At 40.7% G+C, this 11943-nt stretch overlaps 1 protein-coding gene across 1 annotated transcript in view; it reads right to left on the reverse strand.

Moving 5' to 3' along the window:
* Nucleotides 1-9896, reverse strand: part of LOC109931734 (probable E3 ubiquitin-protein ligase HERC1) — a 16074-nt gene extending 6178 nt beyond the window's left edge. The window contains exons 1-5 of the mRNA XM_048593599.1: nucleotides 9762-9896; nucleotides 6805-6974; nucleotides 6529-6698; nucleotides 6197-6362; nucleotides 5471-5547 (exon numbers count right to left, since the gene is read on the reverse strand). Of these exons, the coding sequence (XP_048449556.1) occupies nucleotides 5471-5547; nucleotides 6197-6362; nucleotides 6529-6698; nucleotides 6805-6849 (458 nt within the window). The 5' untranslated portion in view covers nucleotides 6850-6974; nucleotides 9762-9896. The remainder of the gene's footprint in view (nucleotides 1-5470; nucleotides 5548-6196; nucleotides 6363-6528; nucleotides 6699-6804; nucleotides 6975-9761) is intronic.
* Nucleotides 9897-11943: the final 2047 nt, after the last annotated feature.

Raw genomic sequence — 11943 nt, forward strand, 5'->3', positions numbered from 1 at the left:
GTCTCGGATTCTCCAGCATCTGCAGTTCCTACTATCTATGCTTCTTTCTGTTTCTTTTTCAAACTCTCAATATCCCATGACATGCACAGATCCCTGGAGTTGCTGCCCTTGCTCTTCACTGTTAGAGGAACATGCTGCCTCTGAACTCTCACCATACTACTTTTAAAAGACTCCCTCACAATGATTGGATTGAGATTGGAGTCTGGGAGGGAATGGGGGACAAAGGCCAGGAGGATTGCACAAGGGAGACAGAGGTGGGAGAGGGCCTCATGGATTCTCCTTGTCAACCCCAACCCTGGGCTCTCTTTCTCTTCCCTACTCATTCCGGGAATTCTCTACCACCCCGAATGTGCATCAGCATCCCTCATCCCTCTCCCCACCACTGAAGCCCTGTTCAAAATATATGCATTTGCCTGCACTGTAGTAATGCATTTGCGCAAGATGTCACACATAAAGTCTACATGATGATGTCCTACAGTGTTCCTACAGTGCTAGGAACCATGTGTTCCCCAATGTTGACCAGAGTTGTCAATGTTAGCAAACACTGCCTTTCCAATTCTTCCCTGGCCACATGAGAGGTGCAAGAGGACTGGAGGATCGCCCACGTGGGACTGCTATTCAAGAAAGGAGTAATGGAAATCACAGGTCAGTCAGTCTAACCTCAGTGATCAGGAAACTAATGGAAGCAATTCTGAGGGATGGAATTCATCTGCATTTGGAGAGGAAGGGACTGATCAAGAACAGTCAGCATGGATTTGTTAAGGGGAGGTCATGTCTGACCAACTTGATTGAATTTTTCAAAGAGGTGACCAGGTGTGCAGATGAGGGTACTACTTTTGATGGTGTATACTTGGACTTCAGCAAGGTTTTGGTATGGACCTGTATGGGAGACTAATAGCAAAAGTAACAGACCGAAGGAGTGACTGGAAGCAGAGGGTAATGGTTGAGGGGCATTTTTGTGACCAGAAGGCGATCATAATTCCATTAGTTTCAAAATGGTAATGCAAAAGGATAAGCCTTCCATAACAGATCAAGTTTTTAATTGGAGTAAGGCAAATTTTAATGGTACGAGACAAGAACTTTCAAAAATTGGTTGGAGTAGACTGCTCGCAGGTAAAAAAAAGACACCTGATAAGTGGGAGACGTTTATGAGTGCGATGAAGAGAGTTCAAAGGCATTTTGCTCCTGTTAGAGTGAAGGGTAATGCTGGTAAGATTAAGGAACAACAGATGAATACAGATATTGAGGTTCTAGTCAAGAATCAGAGAGAATTTCTTTTAAGATATAGACAACTTGGTTCAATTGAATCTCTTAATCAATATAAAGCATGTAGGGGTATTCTTTAGAGAGAAATCAGGTAGGCAAAGAGGGGAAATGAGATAGCATTGGCTGATAAGGTTAAGGATAATCCAGAGATTCTACAAATACATTAAGAGCAAGACGGTAACTAGAGAGGGGGTTGGGCCTCTTAAAGATCAAGGAGGCTGTCTTCGTATTGAACCCCAAGAGGTGGGTATGTTATTAAATGGATATTTTGTATCAGTTTTTCTTGCGGAGAAAGAAATGGCGTCTAGAGAATGCAGAGAAATAAATTTTGATGTTTTAAAAACAGTTCACATTACAGAAGAGGAAGTTTGGAAGGTCTTAGAGAATATAAAGGTGGATATATCTCTGGGATCTGATCAAATGTATCCCAGAATGTTGTGGGAAGTAAGGGAGGAAATTATGAGACCCCTTGCAGAAATATCTGTATCATACATAACTATGGATGAGATCCCTGATGAGTGGAGGGTGACTAATGTTGTACCTTTGTTTAAGAAAGGTTGTAAGGAGAAACTGGAAAACTCCAGACCTGTGCGTCTGACTTTGGATGCGGGTAAATTGTTGGAGGTGATTATAAAAGATAGGATTTATGGACATTTGATTAGGGATAGTCAGCATGGTTTTGTGTGAGGAAAATTGTTTTCTCACAAAATCGATGGAGTTTTATGAGGAAGTTACTAAAAAGCTTGATAAAGGAGGAGCAGTAGACATTGTTTATTTGGATTTTAGTAAAGCCTTTTATAAGGTTCTGCATGGTAGACTATTTAGTAAAGTTAGGTCACATGGGATTCAAGGTGAGCTTGCCACATAAGTGGCTTAACGGCAGGAGAGAGTAATGGTGGAGGGTTGCTTTTTGGACTGGCAGCCGGCAGTCCACAGATCGGTTCTGGGTCCTCTTTTGTTTGTCATTTACATAAATGATTTGGATGAGAATCTCGAAGGCATGGTTGGTAAGTTTGCGGATGACAGGAAAATTGGTGGCATTGTCGACAGTGAAGAAGGTTTCAGAGGAATTACAGAGGATTACAGAGAAATCTCAATCAAATGGGTCAATGGGCTGAAAAATGGCAGATGGAGTCAATCTGGATAAATGTGAGGTACTGCATTTTGGTACAATAAACAAGTGTAGGGCTTATACAATTAATGGTAGGGCCTTGGATAGTGTTGTAAAATAGAGGGACCTAGCGGTGCACGTACATAATTCTTTAAAGTTTGCATCAAATAGACAGGATGGGTAAAAAGGCGTTTCAGCATACTTGCCTTCATTGCTCAGACCTTTGAGTCTAAGGGTTGGGATGTTATGTTGAGGTTGGACAAGACACTGATGAGGCTTCTTCTGGAGTACTGTGTGCAGTTCTGGTTGCCCAGTTATAGGAAGGATATTATCAAGCTGAAGAGGGTTTGGAAGAGATTTACCAGGATGTTGCCAGGTATGGAAGGTTTGAATTATAAGGAAAAGCTGGATAGGTTGGGACCTTTTTCACTGGAGCATAGGAGGTTGAGAGGTGACCTGATAAAAGTTTATAAAATAATGAGATATATAGTTGCCTTTTCCCTAAGATGGAACATTTCAAGACTAGGGGACACATTTTTAAGGTGAGGAGAAGAACGATATAAAAAAGACATGAGAGGCAATTTTTTTTTTGTTACACAGAGGGTATACACATTGAGTATTGTGTATATAGAACATAGAACAATACAGCACAGGAACAGGCCCTTTGGCCCACCCTATCTGCAATGACCAGGATGTCATTCTAAACTAATCCCATCTGCACATTGTCCATATCACTATCATCTTGAGGGTTGCTATCATATCTGCTTCTACCACCTCCCCCAGCAGCATGTTCCAAGAACCTACCATCCTCTTGTGTTAAGAGAAACTTGCTTCACACGTTCTCCTTTAAACTTTCCCCCTCTCACCTTAAACCTAGTCCCCATGAGTATTTGACATTTTCACCCTGGGAAAAGGATTTCCAACTATCGACCCTATCTATTTCTCTCATGATTTTATACACTTCTGTCAGGTTGACCCTCAGCTTCCAGTGCTAGTTCTGGAATCCACATTATAGGAGGGATGTGATTGTACTGGAGAGGATCCAGAGGAGTTTTGTTGGCATGTTGCCTGGGCTGGAGAATTTTTGTTAAGAAGACAGATTGGATAGAACGTGGTTATTTTACCTGAATCAGGGGAAATTGAGAGAAGACATCATTGAGATGTATACAATTATGAGGGTACAGGCAGGAACCTTTTCCCTTAGTGGAGGGATTGATGACAGGGGGCATAATTTCAAGGTAACGGGAAGGAGGTTTAGATGGAACATGAGGAAGCATTTCTCACCCAGTTAATGGTAGGAATCTGGAACTCACTGGTTACAAGGGTGGTAGAGGCCAAAACTCTCATAATATTTAAGAGGTATTTAGATTTACACTTGCAAAACCAAAGCTTACAAGGTCATGAGTTGGAAAAAATGGGATAAAAATGGTGTGGTTGTTTTTGATTGGCAAAGACTTGATGGGCTGAAGGGCCTTTTTTGTGCTGTAGACCTTTGACTCCATGAATGAAGAACAAACAGAAGACCCATGCCAACACAAACAGAAATTGCTGGAAAAACTCAGCAGGTCCGGCAGCATCTGCGGAGAGTTTCCGGACAAGTGACACCTCTGGCTATTTTATGCTCATCTTGGTTTTAAGAGAGTTCACCTTAAAGGACTCCTAGTTGGCTGGATGGCTAGTTTACAATGCAGACTGACGTCAAAAGTGTGGGTTCAATTCCTGTACCAACCGAGCTTACCATGAAGGACTCTCCTTGTCAACTTCTTCTCCTTGTCAACTTCTTCCCCTTGCCGGAGGTGTTGTGACCTTGAGGCTAAACCACACCAGTCATCTATCCCTTTCCAGAAAGAGCAGCCCTATGATCTGGTTAAGAATATGGTGACTTTACTCTGCTGTGTCTATACAATTTTGAGACTCTTTCTGGCCATCAGCCTGCTGAGAGTTTTTTGCAAGCTACGCAGAGAAATCACCTGGTTTGTTGCAATGTCCATTTGATAATTTGTAATACATTTTACTGCTTGAAATTAACTAACCTAGAGTTAATCAATCCCTGACGAGATGTTGATTAACAGACATTAACATTAATAGGTCACTGACCACAAGCATTCTGAACTAGTAGTATGTCGGAAAGCACAGTGTGCTCTGACAGGGAGTATAAAAATGGACATGAGCATGAGCATATGTACAAGAAACAAGAATAGGGTACTCAGCCCTTCGAGCCTGATCTGCTATTCAATAATTTCGTGGCTGATCTGATTTTAACCTCAGCTATACACACCTACATATCCCCAGTGATCTTTCATCCCCATGGTAATCAAATTTAACGGGAGGCAATGGCTTAGTGGTGTTATTGCTGGACTGTTAATCTAGAGACCCAGGTAATGTTCTGGGGACCTGGGTTCAAATCTCGCCATGGCAGAGGGTGAAATTTGAAATCAATAAATATCTGGAACTAAGAATCTAACGATGACCATGAATCCATTGCCGATTGTCAGAAAAACCCATCTGGTTCATTAATGTCCCTCAGGGAAGGAAACTGTCATCCTTACCTGGTCTGGCCTACATGTGACTCCAAACCCACAGCAATGTGGTTGATTCCTAACTGCCCTCTGGGCAATTAGGGATGGGCAATAAATGCTGCCCCAGCCAGCGACGCCCTCATCCCGTGAATGAATAAAGGAAGAATCTGCCTTAAAAGTATTTAAAGATTCTGCATCTACTTTTGAGGTAGGGAATTCCAAAGACACTCAACCCTCAGGAGAAAAAAAATATTTCTTCATCTCTGTTTTAAATGAGTATCCTTTCTAAGCAATAATCCCTAGTTTAGACTCTCCCACGAGGAAATAATCTTTCCACATCCATTCAGTCAAATTCCCTCAGGATCTTCTATGTTTTGATTAATTTACCTCTGGCTGTTCTAAACACAGAGGATACAGGCTTAGCCTATCTAACCTTTCCTGAAAAGACAATCTGCTAATTCCAAAAATCTTTGAACATGAAAGTGCTTTCTGTTGTGAACAGCCAAAACCTTCATCATTGCTTACCAGCTCATCATTAACAAAACTTGCACTGGAATGAAGCAACAATTTGTACCTGTCTCTGTTGTAGCCTACTTCAGCCGTGACATTTGGAGTAGGAATGAGAAGATCTACTATCCCCATCTCAAGCTCCTGTTTAAATGAAAAAGAAAATCAGGCACTGTAACTAAAAATGTGAATCCAAATTAATGTTTCTAACCAACTGAAGGATGATATTTAATATTAAATCTATGTTAAAATGACCATAAATTGGCTGAAATTTTAATTAAATTCATTTATGGTCCATATGGAATTAGTTTCAAATGTTGCCAGAGCAGCACGGTGGCTCAATGGTCAGCAAAGCTGCCACACAGTGCCAGGAACCTGGGTTCAATTCCACCCTTGGGCAACTGTCAGTGTGGAGTTTCACATTCTCCCTGTGTCTGCATGAGTTTCCTCCGGGTGCTCTGGTTTCATCCCACAGAGATGTGCAGGTTAGGTGGATTGGCCATGGTAAATTGCCCTGTAGGGTCCAGGGACGTGCAGGCTAGGTGGAGCAGCCATGGGAAATGCAGGGTTAAAGGGATAAGGTAAGCAGTTGGATCTGGCTACAATGCTTTTCAGAGGGTTGGTGTGGACTTGATGGACCGAATGGCCTGCTTTCACACTGTAGGGATTGTGATATTATATCTGTAAAGCTTTGCTGTGTCTTTCTAAAACTCATCAGAAAAATTGGCAGTTATACAGTCCCACTCTTTCACTGATTAGAAGAACACAGACAAAATAAAAGTGGTTTAATTACCTGACAAATCTCTGTGATTGTGTCATCAAATACTCCACCAGCATCATCGGCACCCTCACCCACAAGTTTCACCTTCCAGGCACGTGAAGGTAACCGCAAGTCCGATGCATTGAGTTTAACTACTTGCCTAGCAATCTGTACAAAGATGGGCTTACACTTGCGACCTCTGGAAAAGCCATGAAATATTTGTATCAGATATAGAAATTATTTTCATCATTTAAATGAAAATAACTTGGTATATAGAAATTGGAGCTTCATAAATTTTTTTTAATTTTTAAAATACAGCATTCAGGGTGAGACAGTACATAGAAAAGAAAATTGACAACATTTACCTGGTAGAAATCCTTTTCACCGTAATCTGGGGGCCATAATTTTTGCCTTGGACCATTGTCTTTCCGATGGAACGCACCATAGGAAGAGTATACACTCTTGGTGCCAGCAATGGTCTTAACTGTCCTTGGACTATTCCCCATGTTCCAGCATTATAGTGAGATGTGCTGTTCTGTAATTACAATTCTAAATATTAATTATCTGGTCTTCAAACTCTGAAGCATTTACTTAAGTTGTATCAATTCAATGTTAGTTTAGTTATTCCAAGCACTGCTTACCTGATTGTTTGGACTCAGGTTAAGTAACCTCCATGAGGAGTACATGAGATCTGAGAAGTGGTACAGCAAACGTAACCTGGCCCTAATTGTTTCAATATTTGTTTCCTTCAAAGAGCTGTACTGGGGTGGAATAGAATCTGGCAAACCCAGCTGCAGAGGCACAGATACACCTAAGTAAGAGGAGGAAGAGATTTTCACATTAGACGTTGTGAAATGTTGTGGCTCTAACAGGTGTACGTTGTCCTGGTTTCTTTTGAGAGAGATTGAATAAGAGGTGACACGTGGTCTGTGGTAAAGTAAATGTCTTCTGAGCCTTGGGAATTTTTAAAAAAAAGTTGGAATAATAGAAGCAGCCGTGATGGATATGGCCAGCTCTCAGACTAGGATTTCTAGTTTTCTTTTGAGCTTTTATGTTCAGCAGAAACTGGAGTTTTGAAGAAGTAGATGCTAATTTTTTTCCCCTCTCTTAGTTACAGCTACAAGCTGGGGTTTCTCTTCCTATTGCAGGCATTGCATGGAAGAATATCTGATTTCTGAATCTGCCTTTTTGCCCAAGGGGGATGTTTATGGAATGTTACTATATTATGTTATAAAGCAGGGTTTAACACTGTCCCCCCCCGCCCCGAAACTAAAACTGAAACACCCAAAGAGGTGCAACTCGCCCTATAATCTGTAAAAGGAGTGTGAAAAGTGGTGTAAACTGCCTTCCAGCAACTTCTAATGGTTAACTAAAATAAATCCCTGACACACACTTAAAAATCAACAAGTAACGATTTAGTTATCTAACTCTAACAGCAAACAAATTAACTAAACTATTAGCAAACCAAACAAATCCGTTCTAACTATTCCCGAATAAAACAAGATTCTAATGGTACGCTGTTCCAATAAATATAAGTCCCACTTACATAAAAAGAGAACTTAGTTCCACAAAATTACAGCCAGGTTACGTGTCTTCCGGAATGTTCTCTGCCTTTGCCATTGATTCTTCTGTCAGGAATGTTAACTAATTGTGCTGTGGGTACCTTTGTTATTTATATGGTGATTTCTTTAAGACATATAGGACTCAGAGCTGAGGGCTGTTAACTCTGCTGTTTTTCCAGCTGCCCCTTTCTTTTATACCATTGATGACATACCAATATTTCTTACAATAGTATTGGTCCTAGGTTGTCAAACCATCAGACAAATTTAATTGTTTTTTGGTAAATAAGTGCCTGGTTCAAATTGATTGGCTAAATTCAAAACTTGTCTTGTTTAAAAAAAAAGCTGCTGCTTGGCTTGCTAACTATATGGCCTTTTGATACAAAATTCACATGCTCTCTGTGTACTTGTAAACTTACAAGCTGCTGATCATAAACATCCTTTTTAAATCTCTAAGCATAGAAAAAACACATCATCTTTTAAAGTGACCATGCAATTCTTCCCCCACTTGCAATTTATAAACACCAAATTCTAACTTCCTGCTTCCCAATCCAAAGTACTCTATCCAACTTCACAACAACTGGAATAGTTAATTAGTAATAGTTACTGAATCTGTTATTCTGTTAAATTTTCCAATAGAGTAAAGATATTCTAAGGTCATCTTTCTTTTGTTCTATTTTAACTATACAGCTGGTGTTTTGCTTCACATCAAGTAGTTTGGCCTATCAAACTGCATCTGAAACTCAGCATGTTATATTTACCTTTAAAATAAGAAAAAGTTAAGGTCTAGGCTATCTTCTTAAAAATTGTGAGGGGGTCTGGTCTGGTCCATAACAGACGTGAACACAATTCCTTCCAGCAGAATACTGACTGCTCTGCTAGAGGACACAATTAGGTGACACGTTTTTCCCTGTACATACATCAAACTGTTCACATTAAAGCATTCTGCCCTGTTTTGCTTCGGATTACTTCCTTTGACATACTGGAGTAGAATTCTTGATTCCCAAGTGAAATTTTTTTTCTCTGTAAACAGACACAATCTAGAAGCTTATTATACAGCAGGGTAAATGAAAACAAACAAAAGCAAAACATTCAGCAGGGTCCATTAATATCTGCAAAGGTTACCAAGCAAAGGGCTTAAAACATCACCAAAACACAGCAGCAAATGATTTTTATTTGAAGAAGTTCTTCACGGGGTGTGGATGATGTTGGCAACGTTGTATTTATTGCTCAACTCGAGTTACCAGATTTATTATTAGATGCAATTTTAAAATGTTCAGATTTGAGTATCTAACTTGTGGGATCTAGTCAAGTGCTATAACCACTGCACTACTACAGTGGAGTCAGAAAAACAGAATGTCAACATTTATTTAGTCAGAAATTGTGAATGAAAGTACCACAAACCACTGAGTTACAGACACCATGATTACATTTGATCAGCAGCAGACAAGATACAATACTCATGGACTTTAGATAACCACAAATGCTTTCAGCTATTATTGTTACCTGTTTACTCAATAACTAAGGTTTGTTTACATTAGCCTTGGTTTAAAAAGGAAATGTTCTAGGAGAGAGTTGACAAAGACATTTTACATTTTTTATAAAAGGGAAGTACTGCATATGCTGAAGATCTGAAACAAAACCACAGTATGTTGAAGAAACTCAGCAGGTCTGGCAGCATCAGTGGAGTGAGAGCCAGAGTTAATATTTTGAGCCCAATGCATTTCTTCAATGTAGTGAAGTCATATTGGACTGGAAACGTTAACGGTTGGTCTCTCCAGATGCTGCCAGACTTTGTGAGTTTGCCCAGCATGTACTTTTTTTAATGATATAGGTTACAATTTTTCATAATAGTAAGTTAAAAATCTGCAAAAGCCAAGCATTTATTTTTGAATTTGAAGAGAAATGCTACTAATAATTCAGCACAGTAAAATGTGTGTCTTGGTCACTGCCAAGAAAATACATCACTTTTCAACATTGAAATCATTCACTTGTTACAATCTACACTAAAATGAAAAGGGAAGCTGAAACCATGTCACCTGGTGCTCTTGGTGGTACTGGAGGAGCTGTCCATGCTACACTGTGGCAACGTCCTGCTGAAATCTGTCGAATGTTCTTTCCCTGGAGAAATGTGACTACAGTTGGCTCTCTTACATGGTTGGTATGACCTAAACCCAACTACATGGGAGGTACAAGAATAACAGATATGGAAAGTTAGAGATAAGGTACCGCAACAAATTTTTACTATAAACACTTATTTTTCAGCTAAATGTACTCCATACCACCAAGCGTCTGTGCTGAGAATGTTTTTGTCAGTTAGCTTTCATCTTAAGTGCTTCTAACTATATTGGTATAAAGAAGCAGGTGAATGGAGAGTGGTGAATCTCTAAATAATTGTAATTGGGACTTCGATGTTGTGGCCATTTCGGAGACATGGATACAGCAGGGACAGGAATGGTTGTTGCAGGTTCTGGGGTTTAGATGTTTCAGTAAGATTGGGGAAGGTGGTAAAAGAGGGGGAGGTGTGGCATTGTTAGTCAAGGACAGTATTACGGTAGCAGAAAGGACGTTTGATGAGGACTCGTCTACTGAGGTAGTATGGGCTGAGGTTAGAACCAGGAAAGGAGAGGTCACCCTGTTGGGAGTTTTCTATGGGCGTCCGAAAAGTTCCAGAGATGTAGAGGAAAAGATTGCAAAGATGATTCTGGATAGGAGCGAAAGTAATAGGGTAGTATTTATGGGGGACTTTAACTTTCCAAATATTGACTGGTAACGCTATAGTTCGAGTACTTTAGATGGGTCAGTTTTTGTCCAATGTGTGCAGGAGGGTTTCCTGACACAGTATGTAGATAGGCCAACAAGAGGCGATTTGGTACTGGGTAATGAACCAGGCCAGGTGTTAGATTTGGAGGTAGGTGAGCACTTTGGTGATAGTGACCACAATTTGGTTACGTTTACTTTAGCGATGGAAAGGGATAGGTATATACCGCAGGGCAAGAGTTATAGCTGGGGGAAAGGCAATTATGAGGTGATTAGGCAAGATTTAGGATGCATAAGATGGAGAAGGAAACTGCAGCGGCTGGGCACAATTGAAATGTGGAGCTTGTTCAAGGAACAGTTACTGCGTGTCCTTGAGAAGTATGTACCTGTCAGGCAGGCAGGAAGTGGTCGAGCGAGGGAACCGTGGTTTACTAAAGAAGTTGAATCTCTTGTCAAGAGGAAGGAGGCGGCTAATGTAGAGATGAGGCGTGAAGGCTCAGTTAGGGTGCTTGAGAGTTACAAGTTAGCCAGAAAGGACCTAAAGAGAGAGCTAAGAAGAGCCAGGAGGGGACATAAGAAGTCTTTAGCAGGTAGGATCAAGGAAAACCCTAAAGCTTTCTATAGGTATGTCAGGAATAAAAGAATGACTAGAGTAAGATTAGGGCCGGTCAAGGACAGTAGTGGGAAGCTGTGCGTGGAGTCCGAAGAGATAGGAGAGGCGCTAAATGAATATTTTTCATCAGTATTCACACAGGAAAAAGACAATGTTGTCGAGGAGAATACTGAGATACAGGCTATTAGACTAGACGGGATTGAGGTTCATAAGGAGGAGGTGTTAGCAATTCTGGAAGGTGTGAAAATAGATAAGTCCCCTGGGCCGGATGGGATTTATCCTACGATTCTCTGGGAAGCTAGAGAGGAGATTGCAGAGCCTTTGGCTTTGATCTTTATGTTGTCATTGTCTTCAGGAATAGTGCCAGAAGACTGGAGGATAGCAAATGTTGTCCCCTTGTTCAAGAATGGGAGTTGAGACAACCTTGGTAATTATAGACCAGTGAGCCTTACTTCAGTTGTGGGTAAAGTGTTGGAAAGGATTATAAGAGATAGGATTTATAATCATCTAGAAAGGAATAATTTGATTAGGGATAGTCAACATGGTTTTGTGAAGGGTAGGTCGCGCCTCACAAACCTTATTGAGTTCTTTGAGAAGGTGACCAAACAGGTGGATGAGGGTAAAGCGGTTGATGTGGTGTATATGGATTTCAGTAAAGCGTTTGATAAGGCTTCCCATGGTAGGCTATTGCAGAAAATACGGAGGCATGGGATTGAGGGTGATTTAGCGGTTTGGATCAGAAATTGGCTAGCTGTAAGAAGACAGAGGGTGGTGGTTGATGGGAAATGTTCATCCTGGAGTTCAGTTACTAGTGGTGTACCTCAAGGATCTGTTTTGGGGCCACTGCT

Source organism: Rhincodon typus, unplaced genomic scaffold (genome assembly GCF_021869965.1).
Source record: "Rhincodon typus isolate 14 unplaced genomic scaffold, sRhiTyp1.1 hic_rhity00003222, whole genome shotgun sequence".
NCBI lineage: Eukaryota > Metazoa > Chordata > Chondrichthyes > Orectolobiformes > Rhincodontidae > Rhincodon > Rhincodon typus.